Source organism: Ursus americanus, chromosome 12, assembly GCF_024610735.1.
Source record: "Ursus americanus isolate L20-20 chromosome 12, mUrsAme1.1.p, whole genome shotgun sequence".
Classification (NCBI taxonomy): Eukaryota; Metazoa; Chordata; class Mammalia; order Carnivora; family Ursidae; genus Ursus; species Ursus americanus.
Window position 1 is genome coordinate 71,254,194 of NC_142138.1, and position 23,557 is coordinate 71,277,750.

Here is a 23,557-nt window from a genome sequence, read left to right on the forward strand (position 1 = left end):
CAGGATGCCCAACCACTTCCTTGCTGAGCTGAGAAGAAGGGGGAAGCAGAAAATCTAAAGGTCTGGATTCATGTTATATACAGGTCCTTCCGGCCTCCAGCCGCCAGTCTCTGAGCTTGACGCATCTCCCCAGCCAAAGCCCACAGGGAAATGCAATGAGGTATTTTAAAGTCCTGTTCTTAGCTTCTGAGCCCAGAGTTGAGTTCCGTTCATCCAGGGTGTCCCTGAGGACACCATGGTCCTCCTAGAGGTCCTTATGTGCCACCCCAGGCGTCTCAGAAGCTGGGGGTGAAGGGTCATGGGAAAGGAGACGCAACAAAGCTGAGGCCGGAGATGGTGTTCCTTCCTCGCCACCCTCTGGCTCTTGGCCCACTGTCAGGCAAGGCTGTGGGCAGAAAACCAGTCTCAGCAATTGCTCACCCCTAAAGAACAGGCAGGGACCACCCTCCAGGAGCACAGGCAAGAAAAATGTGAAGGTGGGAGGAGATCCAGGGAGGACGGCCAGTAGGCTCTAACGAAGGGAAAGGAGTCCCTCCTCCAGGTCACTCAGACAGCCCTTCGGGTGACTCAGTTTCAGTGCTGAAGAGTTCCTTGTAGAGTGGAGGGAAAGCAGCTTGGACCACGATGGGGTGGAGATGCTGGAAGGTTTGCAGCTTTTCCACATGCTGGCTACACAGGCTCCGAAGCTTCCCCTTGGGCGGCAGCTGGAGGTGGGTTAACAGGGGAGGAGGGTCAGTACTCCAGCCTTCTCCCCAGAGCAAAGATGTCCTCTCCTTCCTGGACTAGGCAACCCTCCTTGCTTCGCCCTCTGCACTTGGCACTGGGGCAGTGGCTGGATTAGGTCCCATCACAGTGGGGGTATGTGTTTAGGAAACTGGAGGCACGCGAGGGCTGCTGCGGGACAGGTGTGTGCTTTCTGAGTGAACCCCCGATCACATTCTTGCTACTCCTACAATGAACCCTGGTGAACGCTCTAACTCACACTTTCTACTCGTACAATAGTGAGACCCTGCGACTCTGTTGTAGCCTATCGCGTGCCTCTTGGACCTTCGTCGATGCTGTCCTCCTCACCTGGAAGGCCTTTCTGATTCTTTGCTTGGCTAAGGCTTCCTCACTTTCAAGTGTCACCCCTCTGGGACTGTTTCCCTAATCACCTCTCCCTGCACCAGGGGCCTTTCCTTTGGGCTTCCCTCTGTGTAGGTAGCACGTAAACACCATTTTAGGAAAATGGTCTAGTTTCTGCCTTTCCACCCTTGCTAGGTTTAATCTCCTTAGGTAGGGTCTCTCCTTGTCTCCCTCTCTCTGCATCCTCTGTTCCTGTCATAATGCTTGGCATATGACAATGCTCAGGAACTGTTTGAATTATAAACAGTTTCCAAGCAGGTACCCAGCACCACCAGTACTCAGCCAGAGGGGAACCAAAGAGGCCCAGAGACCCATGAGGAGACAGAGGCGGGGCGACCTCGCTGGGGAAAGGCTGAGAAAACCATTCATCTTCTGCAGCTTCCTGTATAACCGAGCTCGGCTTGAAAGGACCATCACTAGCTGCCCCCCTCCCCCCGCACTTAGTTTCCTAGGAAAGGGGCAGTCAGAGAAGACCAGGCAGCATAGATCTCTTGATGTCTCTTGGATTCATCCTCCTCATTTCTCCTGGTTTAGTCTGAGTTTGTCCGGACTATCACAATAGCTTCATCTCCCCATCCGTCCGTCCATCCATTCATGGATGGTTGAGAACCTACTGGGCTAGGCACTGTGATGGGCTGTGGTGACATATCACTGGATAAAATAAAGTAGAATGAGATAAAATGTCTAGCTTTATTAAATGCCTATTCTAACGAGGGAGCCAGAAAACAAATATATAATATGTCTGAGAAATTCTTAAAGAACAATAATGCAGGGTGAGGGGTGGAGGGTTTTTTGCATCAGGCTGTCAGGGGAAACCTCCCCAGAATGAGGAGATGGAGCAAGCCATTTGGAAGACGAGGGGAAGAACCTTCCAGGCAGTGGGAGCAGCAGGTACAAAAGCGCTGAGATGCCACCGTGCATGAGGTGCCAAAGGAATAGCAAGGAGGCCAGTGCTGCTGGAGCAGGTGCCCGGGGGGGCAGGGAGAGGAGCGCAGGGGAGGAAGGAAGTCGGGGTCATAAGGGAGACCAGTCCGCCATGACAGACTCTAGAGCTGCCGCTCAGCGGGATGGGCGGGATGGGCGGCTACAGCAGGGCTGAGGCCTGGGCTGCTTGGCTTTGGCAGGATGGACCAGCAAGGGCCAGAGGCCTCTTGACAGGCCACGTAAGAACTGATGGGGAGGGGCGATGGTGGGAGGTGGGGGGGGTGTATTCTGAAGGTGGGGCCGACCAGACCTGCTTCCCAGCTGTGCTCCCAGCTCCAGTCTCTCCTTCCAAGCCTTCCGCCCAGACTTGAAGTTCTTTAGGGTATAGACTGTGCTGTAAGTCATTTCTCTGTCCTCGGCACCTAGCACTCACTGTGCCTGGCACATAGCAAGGGCCCATTGCTTGAACGATTACATAAATGCTTCCCCTATGCTGCTTCCAAATTAAATTGCCTAAATAATAGCTCTGATGACATCATTCTGCTAGCCTCCCGAGCTCTCCATTGCCTGGAAATAAAGCCTTCCCTCTTGAATATGGCACTGGAAGTCCTCTCTGATTTGCTACCTGACCTAGTTTCAAGCTTGTCTTCTGCTACTTCCCTGCCCTCATCACTCAATGCCAGCCCCCAATCTTACGTGTTAGTCGGAATGTACCATGAGCTAGTCCCCATATATGTACTATTTTGCCTCCTTATTTTTGCTGACTGTTCCCATAGCCTGAAATGCCTGCCTCACCCCCATGAAGGTCTGTTGAAATCTGACATACGTCATGGCCGACTTTAAATGCCACCTTCCTAGGAAGCATTTATGTCCCACTCCGAGTAATACTCCAAATTATTTTTAATCCCTGTTCCATGCTGTCATAACATTCCCCCAATATCTCTTATCAACGTAACCTATCAGGGCACAGGGATATGGTGGGAGAGCACTGGGATTAAATCTTGCATTTATTACTTACCAATCATGTAATCATACCATTGGACTAGTTGCTTAAGTCTCCTCATCGCTAAAAGGAGGTTTTAATACTTGTCCTATTGACTGAGGATGACAGCATGTCTGGGACAGCACCTTGTTCATCGCATTACTAGCGTAGCACATACCGTGTGCTCCTCTGTATTAGAGTTACTGGTACACGAGCCACTTTGTACCACACTCAAAACCCCCAGTGAGGGCACGGACCGCCTCTCTGTATCTTCCCATTCCACGGTGCCTTGCACAAGCAGGTGCTGGGTGAGTGCTGTCTATATTAAGCCACATTATTTCCTGTCGGCCCTTCCCAATTCCAAGTTCTCTTAACTTCCCGTCTGTACGCACATGGAAGTGACAGCTCACCCCCTTGGTCCCCATGCTGCTGCAAGCTCTCCGGCGCAATGTGGCACTCAAGCACTTCCTACTCTGTACCCTTGGAGCCTGGCCCTCACAAGCCCTGGTAGCCCAGCTCCGGCGCTGGGCCTGAGCTCCTCCACCTCAGGGACTGCTCCTACCTTTGCCAGGATGCCTTGGCGGTGAGTCTTGTAGAGATGGTGATGAAAAGCCAGCTCCAGGTTGTGCTGCAGCTGCTCGACTTTCCTCTTCTCTTGGAGCCCTGGCCGGTCTGAAGGAGGGCATGGGACCACAGCGAGAACAAGAAAGAACATGGACATTAACTTCCCCCGAAAGGATGTATCACGGATGTGTGTGCTGGATAGCAGCCTTCTCGGCTGAGTGCGTGTGCGTCCTGGTTTGATCATGAAGAGCTCTGGGGCCCGGGGCTTGGCTAGCTGTCTATAAGGAAAACTGGGGAGAGATGAAAGAGATAAAAACATCCAATCTCCTGGGACGCCTGGGTGGCTCAGTCAGTTAAGGGTCTGCCTTCAGCTCAGGTCCTGATCCCAGAGTTCCAGGATCGAGCCCCACAGCAGGCTCCCTGCTTAGCGGGGAGCCTGCTTCTCTCTCTCCCTCTGCCCCTTCCCCTGCTCCTTCTCCTTCTCACCTTCTCTCTCTCTCTCTCTCAAATAAATAAAATCTTAAAAAAAAAAAAAAGAAAGAAATAAAATCTTTAAAAAAAAAAAAAGAACATCTAATCTCCTGACTCCAAGCGGCCTTCTCCCTGGTACCCTGATATTTCATATAGCCCGTTCAGGGCTAGGATTCCCCTATGAGGGAAAAATGAGACAGAGCCCTGTCGCCTGGCCAAGGATGAGCCCGATAGCAGGTGGCCGTGGTGAAGCCTTCTAGGCCAGCAGCAGGGCCTCTGCAGCCATCTGTGGCTAACTCCAACAGACAAACCACTTTTGCCCTGGCTCCATAAAATAGCCAGAAATCATTTTTTAAGTCTTTATTTCTAATTCGAAGGACGTGTTCATGTCTCTACTCATCGGCAGAGCCAGACAACGGAGAGTCTTGATCGGGAAACTCTGGTTAGTAGCTCGACCCACTTCCCAGGTTCTCCAAATACTCAGCGTCCCCTGGCTCAGCCCAGCCTGCTCCGTTCCCGTGTAGTGGGTATCCAGAGTCCTGCCACGGCAGCACACCGTCTCCAAATTAGCTCGCGCACAGCAGTGATTCCCAAGCACATGACAATCACTCGCGGGAGGCTGTAAAAAATCCTGGTGCTCTGGCTGTGCCCAGATCAATGACCTCAGAGTTTCCGGGAGTGGAACCCAGGAAGAATCACTTTTCAAAGCTCTCCAGGTGATTCCAATGTGTGGCCTCACCGGACTCACTGACATGAGAACTCATGAGCAAATGAGAATTCGGGAAGTGGTGCAATTCCTCTCACCCTCCTGGCTACCTGGCTCCCCATTCCTCCAACCCCACCTTGGAGGGTGCTTCCCTCTTTGAGGCTCCTCTGAATCTTCCTTCTGCTCTTTAAAGCCATTTCCCAGATTTAACCACATTCGAAGGTCCAGACCCTTCAATATCCGTTGCTCCCCTGCCACCTGAGTGTCCCCTAGGCAAGCCCAACGACACTCACTGGCATTGATGAGCACAAGGGCTGTGTAGAGAGCAATCTCGTCCTCGGAAAAGTGCAAGGAGCTCAGGGAGCGGGAGAAGTCGAAGATGGAACTGATGAGCTCACTGCAGCCTGAGGGAGAGAAAAACCAAAGAATGAGCAATGTGGGTGAGGCCACGGCACCCGAGGACACCCACCCTCTTGGTGTTTGGAGCAGAGGGGTGACCTGCCCTGAAGAGAGGGTGCCTGGGTCTTGGGACTCTAGATGGGCTTGCCATCCAACTCCTGTCTCTCCCATTTCCCCTGCCCCTCACCCAAGGCTCGAAACAGCTCCATGCCACCGTATTTGCCTTCGAAAAACACCGTGTGGTTGTCAGCGTTGTAGGCCCGGCACATCCTCACCAGCACTACTTCCATTGCTCCTGGGGAGAGGGGGGGACATGCAGGCAGGAGTCAGGCAAAGCCAGGGAGCTGGCTCTGTGCCCCTCAGTGTCCTGCTCTCCCTAAGCCGTCTCCCTCGCTCAGCCCCGCCCCGCTGCGTGCTCGGTCCCCCTCCCTCCAGGCCTGCCCCCCTCCCTGGGCACCTGCTTTGAGAAGCACAATCTGGTCATTCTGGCAGAGCTCCATAAAGCCTGAGAGCCTCTTAGCGAACTCCACCACGTACTGAATGGCCTCGGTGAGGCGGTGGGCGCAGCGTTCCCACATCTCCCACATGGACTGGAAGGAAGGAGGAGGGTCCCACTGTAGCCCCGTTTATGACCTGTCGCCCTCCCAAGGCCCTGGGAGCCCAGACTGATAAACTGCGGGCGTGAGGTTCAGAGCTCCCACACTCTCCGCTCTGGCGTGTTCAGCCTATCCTCAGCACAGATGCGCACTCGGGGTCAATCCCTGTCACGTGGCGCGCTCACGGAGCTCCCACCAGCCGCTGGCCTGAGTCAGCTGTCGTGGGGCAAGAAAAACATGGGAGAGGCAGCTTTGCCCTCAGAGTTTGCATTTTGATGAGAAGAGAAGCACATACCCCTCTCCCCAAAAAGACCGGCCCAAAGGTCTTAATAATGTAGAGAGGCAAAACTTCAGTGCCAAACGAGTGTTTTTAGAACAGGTGGTATTGTCAAGAGTGTGACAGAAAAGGGCATAAACTCAGGAGCCCGGTAGATCTGAGTGTAGCTGCGGCTCCATTACTGTGGGACCTAGAGTAAGTGTGCTCACTTCTCTGAGCTCGGTTTCCCAGTCTGTTAAGAACAGAAATAAATGCCAGCCTCATGGGTTGCTGTCGTAACGATGGAGGGTCATTTATGGGAAACATTCAGTACTGGGCAGAGAAGGGGCGTTTAACGAACGGTGATCAGGGTTCCGACTACTGCTGTCATTGAGAGGGGACAGGAAAGGAGAGTGTACCGAGGGCTGTACGCACCAAGGTCTGGGTGCTGGAGGAGGGAGGATGAAGGCCCGGCAAAACGTTTACAGACAGGGGAAAAGGAAAACCTCTCGCCCATCTGCTAGGGTATAGACACACACACACAGACGCACAAGCACGCATACACCCCATTTTAAAAACGGGTACGCACTTGTGTCTGTCTGTGATAGCCTGCCTCGCCCTAGCCCACTAGCACGTGCAGGTACCCCTCTCTTCCCTGCCCCCCACCCCCTCCCACATGGTCTCTTGGCCTCACCTTCCTCTGGTAGCTGGCCACCTCCTCCCGGGAGAAGATGTTAGGGCGGTGCCGGAGCAGGTCCTCCAGCCGCAGCTGACACGTCTCTCGGTAGGACTTACAAACGTTCTGCACCAGGTGCTCTGAGGCCGGAGGAGGAAGGCACAGGCCCCACCTCAGCCAGCTGCTACCCTACCCGTACAAAGCGCGCTCCTCGTCCTGGCCTACCCCTGCTCTCCCTCCCCTCCTCGACCCCGCAGCTCCCTTGGGCTCAGGATTGGTGTACATGGGGTGCTGACTAGGGCCCCTCTCTTGGAAGCCCCTCCCTCATCATCCCTACCCTCTCCGCCACCCAGCTGCTCACCAGTCTCCGTCAGGGAGGCATAGGACGCCTCCGTGGCACTGTGGAAACTGGGGCTGCAGTAGCCGTCCGGGCCCCGTCCTGGTTCCTCGAGCCCAGGATGCCCGGCATCCTCAAAACGAAGTCCACATCTGTCACGGCTCAGCTGGCTGCCTGTGCTGTAGAAACCCTCACTGGCCTCAGCCTTGCCCGTCTCGGGGCTGTATTCCAGGTGGTATGAGGCCCCGTCAGGCCCGGCCTTGGCCAAGCTGCTCAGGTAGGAGGACCCGGAGCCTGGGGCTCTCAGGAGGCCAGGGGGGCAGGCCGCGGCCTCAGGCAGGTCGGGTGAGGAGCCCAGGGGAAGCTGCCCATCCGGGAGCCCTACGGGGCAGGCGAGGGGGTCGGCTCCCTGGCCCCCCGCTGGCGGGGTCTTGGCCACCTGTCCCCGCTGCTGCTGTCGCTGCCGCTGCAGCTCCTGCACCTCGGCGTGCAGGCTGTCCCTCTGCTTCTTGGACATGCGGCCGAACTTGACAGCTGAAAGAGGCCAGGGGTCAGGTTTCAAGGCAGGAGCACAGGGGACAGGGCAGCATCGACAGGCATTTTGACCGTTACAGAATTCACTTGCTCTTCCCTGGAGAAGTGGCTCCAAGCAGAACTTCTCCAGTGTGGCCTAAGAACCTCCCCTGGGGGCCCCCACTTTTGCTCGAGACCCCTCCCACCTCTTGCAGGTGTTTGCCGCAGGACTGAGTCCAGCCCAGGCATTTCGTCTCCCGAGCAAACTCTCCCAGCTGGAAACCAGCTTCTGCTGGTAGCAGAATTCAAGCAGTAAGTCTGGACTGAGGACTCTGGCCTCCTGATGTTGGGGCTGGGGGTGGTCGAGTTGGGGGCCTCGAGCTGTATTGGGGTCACCTCGCCTGTCTGGGAGGGTCGGAGGAAGAGGAGAGCCGAGAACACAGGTCTCCCTGTGGTCAGGCCTGCAGGCTCCCTGGTGACCTAGATACTCACCACAGCCCAACCCAGGCTCCGCGGCTTGTTTCTGAACATCCTCTTCTGCTCTCTCTTTCCTGCCTTTTCACTCCCCCCACACCCCTCCCAGGTGTGGGGGCACAGCCCCTCGCCCCGCCTGCCCCTTTGCACCCCTGCGTGTTTCCTTTCACTTTGTTATTTTGGGCTCTGAAAAGTGCTGACGGGCTCTTTCTGGCTCCTCATCACCCCAGGCCTCCCCCAACCCCGCCCTGGGCTCCCTCTGTGGTGATGGGGGCTGCGCTGAGGCAGTGGGCGAATATCGAGGAGAAAGGCACGGGGAACAGCAGCCCTCCCCACCCTCCCACCTTCCAGGTGGTTCTCCGGCTGCCTCGGGCTCCAGTCCTAGCCACTGTCCTGTGTCCCAGCATGGGGCTGGGGGGCCAGGGAGATGGAGCTAGTACTGCAGCCATGGGGCAGGCGGGACGAGGTGCGAGCTGCATGGTAACTGGGTCGCAGGCAAAGGGAGTGAGGAGAATCCGTCCCGGGAAGAAGAAAGTGAGGAGTGTGGGATGTTGGGGAAAGGGGCTGTTCCAGCAGAGCCTACCGTGGGGACCACGAGGAGCTTTGGTGAGGTGCACCCCCTTGGGGCATGGCCAGCGCAGGCCCCACGGAAGGACGTTTCTACAGGGTAACCCCTGCCTGGCACAGCAGGCCAGGCTGCCTCTTTGGAGGCTCCAGGGAAAGCCCGGGGGTCTGCCCGGTTGGCCTCACCGTCTCGGGACATGCCCAGGGCCAGGCATTTCTGCAGGCGACAGTGCTGGCACCGGTTCCGGCTGGTACGGTCGATGGGGCAGTTCTGCTGGCGGGTGCAGGAGTAGACCACGTGACACTGCTGGCTCCGGCGAAAGAAACCCTGGGGAAGGCAGGCAGAGCCCTCGGCTGCCAACCCTGGCCAGGCCCAGCCCGGGCCCCAGGGCTTCCAGCCCAGGCTCTGGCCGCAGCTTTCCCAGACCCTACGACCAGTCCGTTTTCTCTCCTCCCTTTCTCAGCGACCATACAATTGCCACGCAGTCATGTCCCCAGATTAAGACAAGGCCCTCCTGTGTGAGGCACTTCTCCAGCAGCTCCCCAGCTGCCTCGGGAGACCATCCCTGGAGTCAGAACGAGGGCCCCAGAACCCCTTCTCCCCGCCTTGGTAGGGACTCTGTGTGTGTGTGTGTGTGTGTGTACGCGTGTGCAAACGCTCACCTTGCACCCCTCACAGGTGATAACCCCGTAGTGGATCCCAGATGACTTGTCCCCACAGATTTTGCAAGGAATCACTTCAATTTGTGCTGGAAGAGAGAAAGAACACACGGTCAGCCCAGGGACCTGACCCTGGTAGATCCAGGGACACGATGCTTCCCCGCCCCGCTCCAGCTTGCTCTTCCCCTCTCGCAAAATGGAAGAAGTGCAGTGAAGAATGCCGCTCCGCAAAGGGTCTGGGGAGGCCGTTTTCGGTCTCACGGGGCAGCCAGGAGCTGTGTCAGCCCTGCAGGGACAGAAGATACCGCTGCAGAGGGGCCACCTGCTCAGCCCTTCGAGTTGAAAAGCTCCAGTTGCCCCCCTCCCGCCGGGGGACCTAGGAGTTCTCGCTGCTTTACAACACCTGCTTCCCGCCCAGGGGGCTTCCTCTAGGCCACCCTCCCCCAGCAGACTTTGCTCCCATGGGCAGAGGGTGAGGCATGGGGGTGGGGGGGGGGAGACGTGGTGTGCCAGGCAGGAGGCACCTGGGCCGGGTAGAGATGCTGACCATCCTCAGCCTGGCAGGGAAGGCTCAGGGGCCAAGAGGACAGGGTCCGCAGAGTGGGGCCCAGAGAAGGTAAGGAGGAGTGAGGTGGAGCCCAGCAGACAGCTCAACAAGCCATGTCTGTCAGATGCTGGCGATTCAGGGCGAGAATCAAACAGGGCGCCGAGGCCCCAGGCCCTGGAGCAGAGAGTGGACAGCTCTGCGTGAGTCCACATGGGAGAGTGTCTGTGTTTATGGGCCCAATTGTATGTGCACCAATCATGAATGTTAGCTCTGCCTGGGACTAGAGACCATTTCATTCAACCTTTGTCCTTTTTTTCCTTTCCTTTCCTTTCCTTTCCTTTCCTTTCCTTTCCTTTCCTTTCCTTTCCTTTCCCTTCCTTTCCCTTCCTTTCCCTTCCTTTCCCTTCCTTTCCCTTCCTTTCCCTTCCTTTCCCTTCCTTTCCCTTCCTTTCCCTTCCTTTCCCTTCCTTTCCCTTCCTTCCTTCCTTCCTTCTTCCCTTCCCTTCCCTTCCCTGTCCTGATGGAGGAGGGTACACAAGGTGGTTGGCCCAGGTTCGTGCAGCTAGTTTGCCCCAGAGCGGAGTCTGTACCCTAGCTCCCCTGCTTTCCATTACACTGTTCCGTGTACATGGCTTTTGGGGTCCATACATCAGTGGGCATGTTGGAGGGTGTGTGTACACATGGAAGGTACGTGTAATTGTGAGCCAGCGGGCACACTTACCTGTTTGTGTGTTAGTGTGTGTTCATTGGCCAGTAGGACCCCCAGCTGCCCACTGAGCTCATCGTGACCTTTCAGGGCTCCAGATACTTCTCCTCTACTTTGCCCTGTCCCTGTCAGTGCCACAGCTCTCTACTGAGTTTCAGGGACTAGCAGTTGGCCTTATCCCAGCTCATCTTTGAAGGGGAGTTGGGATTTCCACTATGTCAGGGGTTTTCATCCATCCCAGGGGAACGGGGGTCTCTTCTCTGCCATTGGGGCCCTACTGCCTCCCCTTTGAGTGGGGAGGCTGAGGCTGAGCAGGTCAGAAAAGTGATCTAACGCCGCAGCCCCAGCTCCTCTCTGACCGGCCCCCAACCACGTCCCAGCCCAAGGGTCAGTGGAGGCAGCAGCTGGCCTGTAGGGCAAACCTGGGTTCCGCTGAGCTTCCCTCTGGCCCAGGCCTGGACCCTGGTCGTGTGTAGGGCCTCCTGACATGAGGTGGGGAGGGGACTGTGGCTTGCCCACCACCCCCTGAAATTTTGTTTGCCTCATCTTGAGACCGTCCTCCCCTCAAGCCGGCTTTGAGCTGGGGCAGAGTGAACAGCCACCTCATGGGGGACAGGGCCTGCGGCTATCGGAAGTTCCTCCACAGGAAGCCTGTTCTCTCCCCACCTCAGCCCCCACTTGCCTGCCCAGCACCCACCCAGGACGCTGTGATTGTTGGGGACAGATGGCAAGTGAGCCTTTCAGATTCTTTCCAGTAAATGAAGAGCAGATTGGAATGCACGGAAGGGAAGAGAGAACAAGAGGGGACTGGTGGCTGGAAAAGGGGCAGAAAATGTGGGGGCACCTGTACGTCAAGTCACTTAGATTCTCTAGGCCCAGGTTCCCTTGTCAGTGAGATCAGGATAGAAAAGGACATTGCTTGTCCATGGGATGACGGAGGTAGGACGGTAGGCGTGATGACATTACCCGTGGAAAGCGCTGTTTGAGAGGCAGACTGTACGTACGCTGTTAGCACAGAGCAGAGCTGAAGGCGAAGAAATGCAGCGGGCCCTGAGGCCCAGCAGAAGCGCTCGGGCCCCATAGCGTCTGTGCTTGCCTCCACACCTTTCCCTCCACCAGCGTGGGTCTCTCTCCACAGTGGCCCTCGGCCCAGAGAGGGGAGAAACCAACGTGGGTCACCCAAAAAAGTAAGCAGAGGGGAGATTAGGCCAAGCCACAGTGGGAACTCGGACTCTAGCCCAGCAGGCAACCACAGGCCTCCCTGCCTCTTCCCTTCTCCCAGAGCCACATCCGCGTGCGTGTGTACGCCAACCACACAGGTGACCCAGACACATCTCTCCCCACCCCACACCTGACCCACCGCTGGTCCCGGCCCCAGGAGCCTCACAGCACTGGAACCCAGACCTTGTTCGTCTCATGGGATGACGTGGCCAGCCATGGACACCCTTCCCAGATACCTGTGCCGGGGGGACGCTGGAGTTCGGACCCCAGCCACCAGGCCAGCCACTCTTTAGGGTTCCCCACCCACAGGCCCCCAAAGCAGAGGTGCACGGTGAGGCGGGAACACAGAGTCAGAGGTTCTGAGCTAGAGAGACCAAGAGGTTTGGGACTGGCAGACAACAGAGACTTAGACCCTGAGATGGAGAAACAGGTGCAGAAACACAGAAAAACCCACAGTGATGTCCTGGCCCCAGTGCCCTGCCCCTCACCCTGCCTGCACCATCGGGCCCTCTGCTCCCACTGCTCCCTCCTTCCCCTGCCACCTGTACTCTTTTCAATGCCATCTGCCTGAAACCTCAAAGAGAAAGTACCGGTGCGCGTGAGCGTGACTTGTGGAGGCGGGGAGGGGGAACGGGAAGGGCTGGCAGCCGTGGCAGTGGGGTGAGCAGGAGCTGAAAAACACCTCGGATCCCTCACCTTCACAACCTACCCCTGAGCCCCTGCCTGAAGCAGCAGGTGATGGGAACCCAGATTGGGGAGGGGGAGCTGAGTAATCACAGGATTACTCAAACTGTTGCCCTGGAGCCTGGCCTGCCAGGAACTTACCATCTAAGGGCCTGACGGTGCCAGGAACTCGAACCAAGCAAAGGTCAGGCCTGTCTAGGCCAGCCCCTGAGGCCCCCGCTGCTTCAGGAAGATCTTTGTACCTCACCGCTGCTCTCTCCCAGGGCCCGTCAAAGGAAACACTCCCGTTCCCAGGAGACAGAAGTGCCTACTAGCTCATGAAAGCTCCTGAACACATCTAGTGACTGCGTGACTCTAGTCCTTTGCGTCTCAACTAAGATCACCAAGGGATCTTGTGAACATTTCGCGAGCAGGTCCCTACTCACGTCTGGGGCCCAGATTCTGCATTTGGACAAGCTCTGGTTGGTGCCCACGCTTGCTGGTCCTCAGCCTACACTTTTGAGTAGCAAGAATTTAGTCGTCTTGGGGCTTTTGGGCCAGGCTGCGCCTCCTGGGGGATGAGGACGGGGTTGGCCATCTTTTCCCCCAGCTCATTCTCGTGTCTTTTCCTCAGCCTGGGAGACCTCTAAAGCTTCATCCTGATACGGTACTGGGCAAGGAAAATGAATCTCTCCTGGGTTGCTTCAGAGACTGGAGTCCCCCAGGGAGCTCATTATGTACACCTCCTATGTGGGCAAATCCGGTAGCGACAAGGTGGTCTGTCTTCCCCTCCCTCAAACCCCTCTAATCTCACCCTTCCCACAGCTGTGAGATTCACTGATAGTGCTCTCTGAATGCATCCAGAGCCTGGCCCAGTGCCACCTTAGGAAGCCAGCCCTGGGCCTTGTCCAGGTGCCCTACGCCACAGAGAGGAAGTGGTAGGAGCAAAGGAGGGGCTCTAACCCAGGGGGATCTCTCCCCTCAAACCCCAGAACGTCCCCCAGCCCTGCGGGAGAGTGGATGCAGTCAGAGGAGCTGTGGGGCTTTATCTTCTCCTGGTGCTTTGTCAGTCTCCAGCTGGCCTTCCTTCTCTTCTCTTTCTCTCTCCTCTTTTCCAGTGGACAGTGATTAAGGGGGGATAGTAATGATAGACATAAGCCTGGGCTGAATTCTTACTCCGTGCCAGGCTCCACGTACGTGTTTCATTAATGATCATGACAACCCTGGGAAGTAGGCATTACTTGCGTTGTCCCTGTTTTACAGATGAGAAAGCAGTCCAGGAGGGAGTAAGTGGCTTGACTAAGGTGACACAGTCTGATGTGGCATATGTGCCATTTGAACCCAGATCTCTGTAACTCAAGAGCCCATGTTCCCACCCGTTAAGCCATACCCCCTGTAAGGATGAGATGCCCACATACGTTGAGGAAATGGGATAGGGGATAGGGGACGAGGTTACTAGCTGCAGGGGAAAAGTGCGAAGAGTGGAGGTGGGCTGGGAACAGAATTCAGAGAGGACCCCCCGTGGAACTAAAGCCGGAACTGTGTCTACTGTAAAGACCCACAGGGACATGGTTCCCTCTGTCCCAGCTCTTCCTCTGCAGCGCCCACCTCCTCCTGCCTTTACTCGTGTCTTGGGGCAGGCTTCCAAGGCCAAGGTGGAGCAGCTCGCCTGACCGACAGAGTCCCTTCAGGGGTGTGGACTGGCTTTTGTGCATCTCAGTAGGCCTCTGCAGAGATGAATGAGTGAATGGGAAAGAGGAATGCAACTTTTTTCTTAGCTTAGCTCCCCCCAACCCCCTACCGGCACAGAGACCACAGCTCTGGCCAGGGGTCCCCTGTGTACCCCAGCCTGTCACCAGCCTCCCTCCCTTCTCAGCTCTCCTTCCCACAGCTTCTGCAAAGCTGGAAACCACACTGGTGGGTGCCACCACAGGGGAGCGGGAGGGGGAGGGTTGGTGGGGGGCCAGGAGAGAAGCCACTCTACCTGGCGAACACCACTCCCAAGCCAGGGTGAGAAGTTTCTGCTGAGACATCCAGATCCCAGGGCTGAGAAAGTAGTGAAGCTAAAACTCAGGTGGGCGAGGGAGAGTCTGGGGTTCTGAAAAGCCACGAAAGACAGCCAGCCACCTGAAACCCCTCCTGGTGCCCCCGCCACCCCCGCAGTCTGGGACAGGAGAAAGGAGGGGAAACAAAAGAATTGAGTGAAAACAACCAGTGAATGGGGGGAGGGGATGAATCACCAGGAAGAAGCTCTGAGGAGTGAGTGGGAGCCCCAAGTCACAGTCAGCGGCTTCCCGGCCTCCAGGTTGTATCTCTCTTCCACAGGGCTCTGCTGTTCCAGGACACATGGAACCCAGGGACACTCTGGCTCTGGAGCTGAGGCCCTGCCCTGTTACTGACCCTTCCCCAAACAGACATCCCCATCTGTTCTGAGCCCGGAGTCCCAGGACAGCATTGCAGGCGCAGTAGGAGTAGAGGTTAGATCTCAGAAGGGACTAGCCATGCAGGACGAGAGGAGACCCCAGGGCTGTCTTCGTTAGGACAACTCTTAACATGGGAAAGTCCCTGCTCCCTGTTTGAGTCAGGGGCACAGAGGCAGGGCAGGGGAGGGAGCCCCTGGGAGGGGTGGAGATACCAACACCCACGCTTCACTGTACGGGACAGGCTGGGATGCTCCGGCTTCTAGTACCTTGGGCTGGGGGTGTTTGGGATTCCTGTTAGGAATGGAAGAGAGGAAAAGGCAAAGGTTCAGGGGTGATACAAGGAAGGAGGGGGCCCTTTGTGAAGTCTTCACGTGGCCCTGGGCTCTCAGGATAAGAGCTATGGCACCCTGGGGACCTGGACTTCTTTCTGGCCCACTGCTCGTCATTATTGTGACCAGACTTGGAAAGATGAGGGCACAGCAAAAACAGGCATGCCACCTCACACCTGCGTGCCCCCCACCTCGCCATCCATACCCAGTACTGGGGCCTCACGCCTCTCGGCTCCACACTGGCCATGTCCTCGGAGAGAGATGGCTAGAGCCACCATCCCTCTGGCTGGCTGGGAGTCTGGCTAACGGACACTTCCTCTTTACTCAGTAGCGGGTCGCCATGGCAGGGAGCTGTGCGATCCTTTCAGAACCTCCATGGACTCCATGCCTCCCCCTCTCTGCCTCTCCAGCCCTGATCAGTACTCCGCGTCTCCCCTAGGCTGCCCGTCCTCCTCCCTCTGCATCTCTCTCTGTGTCTGCGTACCTTTCCATCTTCTGTGCCCCACCTCTGCCTCGGGTTTCACACTGCGATGTTTTGGCGGTATTTCCTGGTATTTCTCCATTTATAGCTCCATCAGGACACCATTGGCCTCTGCACCGCTCTTTATTTCCTGGTCTGTGTCTGTCCCTTGGTCCCTGGGTGTGTCGCAGTCCCCAGCCCCCAATGTGCTGCCTCTCTCTGGTTATGGTCAGAGGGCGTGGAGGTGGCTGGCACTCACTGGGTGTGTGTGTGGCGTGGGGGGGGCAGTCAGGTAACCTGGGGCCGTGAGATAGCCAGAGATGCCCAAGTGAGAAGGACCAGTGGCATCCACCCCCGGATCGGAGGGGACCCCCTCTCCTATCTACCAGCCTGGATGGAGCTGTTGGGGGGATATCTCGTAGAAGCTCCCTCATTCAGTCCTGGGGACTTCGGCTCTCCTGCCAAGCCCCTTGCTTACTAGGGTGGATTTGCTGACTGGGGGCCGTTTCTGGGAAGACTGGTTTGCTAACCTTTGCTGCTAATCGGAAGGAGCTAGAAGGAAACGAAAGCTCCAAAGGGCCCCTCCTCCTGTGGAAGTTTTTGGCTCTTTTCCTCTCCCCTCCTGACCCACCCCAGCCCATACACCTGCACTGCGATCTTGGTCCCAAGCTCACACTTGTCTATGGCCTCCTCTCCATCCATGTCCTGTGAGAGCTGAGATGCCTTCGCTCGCCTTGGGGGTGCTCACCTTGGGGACCAGGGCTCTCTCCTTGGTCCTGGGTCCTCAGAACTGGGAGCCTCTCCAATGTTGGTTTTGTTTTTAAGTTCAGCTCTCTAGTTTTGCTGATGAAGAGACCAGGGCCCAGCGGCTTGCCTGAGGCTACGTGGCTAGTCAGTGACAGAGCTGGCACCAGAACCTGGTCTTTAGACTCTCAGCCCATGGGTCTTTCCAGGTCCCAATATGGCCTCCCTTCCGTGGTTTGTGGGAAGACCCCAGGTTGAGGCTGGGGCTGCCTCAGGCCTCAGGGCACAGGGACATGGGCTTCCCTTTTCCTCATTTGCCCCCTGCTCCGAGAGGCTCTCTAACTTTCCTTCCATGAATACAGGGATTGTCTGACTTACCCGTCCTTGCGCTGCTAGAAAGCACAGGGGCCCCAGACATCTGCCCACTAGCTGCTGACCGCACACCAGGGAGGGGGTGAAGCTGAAGGCTTTCTGCTCCCGTCTCCCCTGCCCTATCCCCCTCATCAGATGGGTGACTGAAAATGGGCACACACGCGCACACATGCGCTAAGACCTGGACGTGGGGTTCTGACCCTCTCTACCTGCCCGTCTGCCTTGCCTCTCCCTGTCCTGCTGCTTCAGGTCACAGCAGCCCCTCGGGCTCCTCTTTCACCCCCCTCGGGGGCAGGTTGGAGGCATGGAGGGAAGCCCAGCAGTGGGAGTTAGCAGCCTCCCTCTGCTACAGCGGCAGGGGCAGGATCAGGGGCGAAGCACTGGCCTCACAGGGTTCAATCCTTTCTTGTTAAACGAGGGCCAGAGCCCCTCAGCTACTCCTGCAGATCCTTCCAGGGCCCACGACAGAGTCGTTCCTCTATGGCCCCGTACTACCCTGCTCTTAGACTCCTTAGCGACTCCACCTGTATCCCAGCAGACACTGGCCTTGACGGGGACACATGCTGCCGGCAAGAACGAGCACTCAGCTTTGCTCACACTGTCCCCAAGACACCCCTCTGTTCCAGAGGCCCAGGGATGACAACAGCATCCAGGCTTCCCCACTCCCAGGTGGCCCCATTCACTTACTTCTCATGACTGAGCCTTGGGCTTTGCCGCCTTAGCGCTCTGTCCTCAGCAGGGGCTGGTCCAGGGATGGGGCACAGCTGGCAGCTGGGTTGGGGGTGAGGCCCTTTCTGCAGAGCCTCAGCCCACAGCTCTGCACCTAGCTCTCTTCCAATTCTTCTGGGCCAGGGGGGTTTAAGCCACCACCACACAGGTGGCCCAGTGACAACCCCCCCCCCCACTGCATCCCCACCCCCTCTGGGGTGCAGCGAGTAGGATGACAGGCGCCCCACGTGGCCAATCTGGGCCTGGGGCAGGGTGTGAGGGGCGGGGCAGCCAATTGCAGGGGGCGTTGGAAAATTCCAAAACCACATGTGACAGCCACACGCGGTAAAAGCTGTTTCCACCCGCCAGGGTAGTTCTGGCTGGGGAACCAGAATGGAGCTCACAGGAACCTAGCCAGGTTCCTACTACCCCTCCCACTGAGGACCCGAGCCTGACACTCTTTGCCAGGGATGTTTCTAGAGGTAAGTCACAGGATGCCTGCCCCGGGGGCAGGGGCTTGTGCCACCTGAGACCCTGTAGACTGCCAACAGCCACCCAGTGGGGTGCAGTCTGGGAGGCTGCCCCACCACCCACCCTGCTCATGCCCTCCCTACAGATGTGGTTCATGCCCTGGGGCTAGGGAATAAATGATAATAGAACCAGGACTAGTCATCAGACAAATACCCGCTATCTGCAGGAAGTGTTAGTCTGTCAGAAGTTTCCTCAAGAGCAAAACTGAAATTGGAATGCAGATAATGATGATAATGATGTCATGATGGTGATGGTAATAATAATAATAATGTTTACTTTGTGCCAGAAACACTTAAGGTTTTATATGGATTATCTAATACTCACAAAATACTTTATGAGGGAGGTACCATTATCCCCATTTTGAAGATGAAGAAAATGAGACACAGAGAGGTTAAGTAACTTGCCCAAGGTCACACAGCTAGTAAGTGGTGGGGTCAGGGTTCAAACTGAGGCAGTTTAGCCCCAGATCCCACTTGAGGAATGGGATGGTTTCTCTGGTTCAAGTCTGCTCTTGAGGGTGTCTCAGCTTGGGAAGACTCCGGGCATGTGAGTCTAGAGTTTCTTGGCCTGCGGGTCCTTCTGAGGGGCTCTCTCAGCCTCATATCTGCTCTGTGAGGTACCTCAGCCTGGGGGTTCCCTCTTCAGGGCCCTTCAGTAGCTAGGCCCTCTCTTGGTCTGGGAGTCCCTCCTGGGTTCTTCCTTCTTGGGCTTGTCTTGGACCCCCTCCTTGGGGTTATCTCAATTTGGAACCTATTTTTCTGAGCCTGCCACCCCGGGGGAGTCATTAATCTCTTCTGGATTCTCTGCAGCAAACTTCCTAAGAGGCCTCTGATCTTGCCAGGCCTCTAGCAGCTCCTCAGCCTGGTACAGGCCTTGCCCTGCTGGCCTGCCTCTAGCTCTCAGGACCCGGGCAGTGGATTGCGGGAGGGGCTGTCACCCCGGCTTCTCATAGGACACTCTGGGGTGGGGGTGGGGGCATGATCGCACAGGACCAGTGGGCTGGGAAGGGGGAAGGGGGCGTGGTCCTGGCCAAGGTTTCTGCGGTAAGAGGTTAAGGTAGGAATGGAGCATAGCCTCTTCCAGTTCCAGCTGCTCCGAAAGTCCCCCATCTCCCTCCCCACCCACATATGGTCCCTGGCTCCCATCCCCCAGCTCACGAGCACGTCACTCCTTGACCTGCTTTCCTCCCAGGGCCCTGCTCAGCATTTCCGTGGGGCCCTGTGGCTAGGGGCAGGCGAGGCACCGATCAGGATTGTGCTGAGCAAAGCAAGCCCCCACCCAGGAGGATGTAGCATCCTGGATGGCCCCCCAGCCCCTGTCTGCCCAGCTCAGGGACCAGGCCATGCTGTTGCCTCTGAGACTTCTCTGCTTGAAACAGGGAGGCTGTAGGCAATCTTGGAAGCTAGAGCGGGCTCAGTGAGCTCTCAGGAGGAACTGGTGGGTAATCCCAGGGAGCGCCGTGGAGAAATGCGGGTGGTCTCTCTTGCCCCAGAGTGGTCCTCGGGCCTCATTAATTCAGGGCCATATGCTTATGGAAGCCTTCCCCCAGAGTACCCTCAGGCTGTTAAGGGCGCGCATGGCCCTGATAGGATATGAGCTTTGGGACTGAGGCGGAATGGGTGAATAGTAGCTTCTCCCACAAACTAGGGGGATAGATCTGATGTGCTGAGAGAACCCTAGAGAGGATACATACTCGCCAGTATCCATTGGGAAGTCCTTCCTGAGCTCTAGCCCCCTTCCCACATGCTGTTGCCTCGGTCTTTCAGGGCCCAGAGTGTCCCTGTGTGTCACGTTTCCTACAGAGGTGAAGGCTTTCCCGCTCTCCAGCTCTGCGCAGCCTGGCTCGTTCGCACCTCGGGACGTGTTAACCACCGAGATGAACTGCAAACAGGGCTCAGCTGCCACAGAGCCTGGTGGTGCAGGCTCCCTGCATCCCTGAGGCTGCCCCTGCCTCCTCCTGCTCTCTATCTCCCTCCTCCCCTCTGCGAGCTCCTGTGCCTCTGTCCAGCACCCCTCCTCTCCGACTCCCACGGACTCCTTTTATAATCGTTCTCTCCCCCGCTCCTCCTCCTCCTCCCTGCCGGCTTCCCCCTGATCTCCCCTGGCCCTGCTCTTGAGGTTTCTTCATCCATCCCCCTGCTAGGCTCCCCACCTCCCCTCTTTCCCTAGGTGCAGTCTCTGCCTGGCCCCTCTGTGTCTGGGCCTGCTCGGAGCCGCCTTTGTCTGGTGCATACCCCCAGGAGCCCCGCTGAATTCTAGCCATGTCTCCACACCCAGCACCAGCTGCCGCCCCTACCCTCTACTCACAGGTGTGGGTCTTCTTTGCAGCCAGCAGCTCTGGAAAGAGAAGAGAGGGGCCGGGGCCAAAAGCTGAAGACCACGGGCACCAGGAGACACAGCCCTCCCCATCACAGGCCCCATCCCACCTCGTTCCTTCCTCCAGAACCTGGGGTCTGAGCGGAAGGTGGGACCCTCCTCCACAGCACCCCCTCTTCATCCTCTGCCCCGCAGGTCCTCAGAAGCGCCAGGCTTCTCACTACCTCTGGGAGTTCCCCGGACTATTCCTTCTCCCAGAATGCCCTTCCTGACACCCTGGTCAGCGTAAAGCCAACTTCCCCTCATCCCTCAGGCTTCCGAGGCCCCTCTCCCCGGCCCTTGTGCTGACACTCAGCACTGCGCTTGGTTTCCCGACACTCCCCACGTTGTTACCTAACTGCTATCACTGTGTCATTATCCATGAAATGAGGCTCTCCCGCTAGCTGGGAAGCTGCCTGCCTCATTGACCTTGTGAGTCCCAGAGCCTTCATAGTGGCGGGCCCATTAGAGGCCCGCGATAAATATTCTGCAGCCAGAGTTACATCTCTGTGGGAGTTAAAGCTTTTGGTTGCTTATTTGTGCCTGAAAGCCCCTAGGACCACCAGAGGTGTGGAGGTTGAGAGTAAGACGCTGAGGATGTTTGGAGGAAGAGGCAGGAGAGCTGTGAGCACAGACCCCGCTCTGCCTTCCCTGGCCTCTGGCCCTCCAGCCTGCAGAGGAGGGAATCCCTTCCTCGGGTTGTCCAGGCAGAGAGCAGGCAGTAGAGTGCCCAGGTGGGCTGACGTGGGGCGGGCAGGGATGCACATATTTCCGAGGGGCAGCTGCTAAGGGGGAAGCCTTAGCTAGAACGTCGTGGCCGCGGTGGTGGCGGTGGGAGTGGAGTGGGTGGGGAAGGTGGTCATTCATTTACAGCATTTATTGAACACCTACCGAGGGGGCCCCTGGGAAGAGGCTTCCCCTGCGAGACCTTGGTCCATTTCCTACAACCTCACAGCAGCTCCTCATAGAGCACGAGGCCAGCCTTTTGTCCCCGACAAGGAAAAGCCCTTATGTCCTCTATAGTCTCCCTAAACTCTGGATCTGCTCTCCTGTTCTAGTCTTCCTTCCGCTGCGCAATCTTGGACACCTCTCCACCATCCCCACACACTGTCCCTCTGCCCAGGAGATGCTCCCCACTGGTGGCTTCCTCCACAGGGCAGAGTGGGGGTGAACGGACTAGGAGGGTTGGGCTCTGCTGGGGTGGGGTGGGGGAGGACTGCCCAGGGAAGGAGTGGTTCCATCCGGCCCCTCCCCCCTCCCCCTGATCCTGACTGGCCCCACCCAGCTTCCTCCCTGACGTGGCACCCTCTCTCTGGCCTCCAGCCTTGCACCTCAGAGCAGCCCTGGGGTGGGGGTGCTCCCCTCGCCCGCCAGCTGCCTGCCGGGGCAGTGGACTTCTTCCTCCACCAGGTGGCCCCAGAGCCTGCCGGCACTCACTCCCTTCGGTGCTCATAGCGGACCAAGCATGCGGCCGCGGGCCCTGCTCTGAGAGGGTCCCTGAGTTAGACCATGCGTGGGGCCAAAGACTGCCTGACTCTGTCTCCCGCTGCCTGACATTCTCAGCAGAAATGAAACCCCACACTTCTGGGACAGTGGGGAGGAAAGTGCCAGGCTAGTGGGCACGGGCAGCTGACAGGGTGTGGTTGCTTCCTCCCCCAGCCCTCAGTCTGTCACCCTTAAAGGCAGGACAGGGTCCTCCATTGGTGAACAGAAGGCGAGCGGCCAGCCTTCCAGCCACTGCGAGGGTTCTGCCGCCTGAGTAAAGCAGTGTTACCAGCTCCTCACAGGGGGCGCATACGCTTGGGAGGGCCTGCCCACATTCTGACCCTTCCTGGGCTCTGCTCTTCCCCCCACCCCACCCCGCCCTGCACCTGTCTCTCCCTTCTCCACTGCTCCCTTTCTTTCCTCTCCATGTGTTTCCTGCTTCTCCCAGTTTCCATGCTCTCCTCCTCCGCTGTGTCCCCAGCCCCTCCTCCTGCCTCTCCTGCACTTTCCATCAAGACTGGCCTGTGTCCCCTGCCAATCCATCTCTCTCCTCCTTTCTTGTCTTGTCCTCCTCCTCCTCGCTTCTTGACCAGACTCTTCCAATCTCTCTCTCTTCTGAACCTCCTGGCAAGTCCTTTCCACCTGCCTGCAGGGCCATGGGCCTCTTACCCTGCGAGGCTCGGTGCTGTCTCTGTGGGGCCCTGTCCATGGGGCAGCTCCCTTGGTGCCGTCCTTGCTGCCCTGGCTGCCCAGGAGGGCAGGGAGCAGGGCCCAGGGGAGGGAGGAGGGAGCAGGGAGGGAGCACCTGGCCCGTCAGCAGGCAGGGGAAAGGAGTGGCTGGCAGAGTGGCCTGGCAGCGGGAGGGGACGGGGCGAGACCAGAGGAGCAGAGTTTGGAGCCTTGAGGAGAAACAAGTGAAGGGAAGGGGACTAGCATTTATTGATCACCTACTGTGCGCTAGGCCCTTTGCCAGGCATTTTATGTAAATCTCTGATTTTCTTCCATCCTCGCAACACCCACCATTATTGCAGATTTACCCATAAGCTACATGACGCTCAAAGATATTACTGACTCGCCCAAGGACAATACGTGGCTGCACTGTGATTTGAAGCCAGGTCTTTGTGACTTCAGGATGGCGTGTCTTCTACCTGACCAAGAGAGGTGACAAGAACGGGGAGATGGGGAAGGGAGGGCTTCTTTGGGGGGGATTGTGCTGCTTCTCCAGGATGAGGTCAGACTCATCCCACGGTTCCTCCGTTTCTTGAGGCCTCTGCCTGCTTAGCCCCTGCACCTCGCCGCCCTTCCCTAGAATTCCCTGGCTTGCCGATGCCTCCGTATTTTCCTGGTCTGTCAGGGGCTCACTGCAGGGCTGGAGGAGCGTGTGGGGGCAGAGGAGCATCAGGATAGGAGGGGCCAGGAGAGGCCACACTGCACTAGTTGGAGGAAGCAGAGCCCCCAGACTCGGTGGGCTTCAGGGCACAGTGAGACCGGTGCAGGTCCTGGAGGCCACTTCTCCCGCACAGCCTCGGTCCAGAGTTTGATTAGCTGGGCCTGGCTCTCCTGGTTACCCAACAGGCTGGCTGGCCAGGGGCCAAGATGCAGCGGGGCGGCTCCCTGGCACCTCCTCCTGCTCTCACTCCCAGCTGGTAAACAGCAGAGCGGGAGCCAGCCACGCCACAGCACGTGGCACCTGGCATGGAGAGGGCAGGCAGCTGTCCCTTCCCTCCCCCGCCCTCCCATCTCGCCATCCTCCACTGCTGCCCCAC

At 57.6% G+C, this 23,557-nt stretch overlaps 1 protein-coding gene across 3 annotated transcripts; it reads right to left on the bottom strand.

The window, feature by feature from the left end:
- Window positions 1-55: 55 nt before the first annotated feature.
- RORC (RAR related orphan receptor C) lies at window positions 56-22,589 on the bottom strand. 3 transcript variants are annotated; one of them, XM_087866298.1, is made up of 12 exons: window positions 22,461-22,543; window positions 20,259-20,288; window positions 17,400-17,454; window positions 9,251-9,336; window positions 8,774-8,915; window positions 7,061-7,570; window positions 6,718-6,839; window positions 5,629-5,761; window positions 5,359-5,466; window positions 5,066-5,176; window positions 3,594-3,703; window positions 56-704 (listed from the first exon to the last, which is right to left on the bottom strand). In XM_087866298.1, exons 3-12 carry the CDS (start codon window positions 17,404-17,406, stop codon window positions 543-545), a joined length of 1,491 nt encoding a protein of 496 aa, XP_087722424.1. In that variant the 5' UTR covers window positions 17,407-17,454; window positions 20,259-20,288; window positions 22,461-22,543; the 3' UTR covers window positions 56-542. The 3 variants fall into 3 exon arrangements, with proteins under 3 accessions (XP_087722424.1, XP_045646472.1, XP_045646473.1); XM_045790516.2 differs by lacking the exon at window positions 17,400-17,454 and having other exon boundaries at window positions 22,461-22,589; XM_045790517.2 differs by lacking the exons at window positions 17,400-17,454; window positions 20,259-20,288 and having other exon boundaries at window positions 22,461-22,560.
- Between the last annotated feature and the right edge of the window lie 968 nt (window positions 22,590-23,557).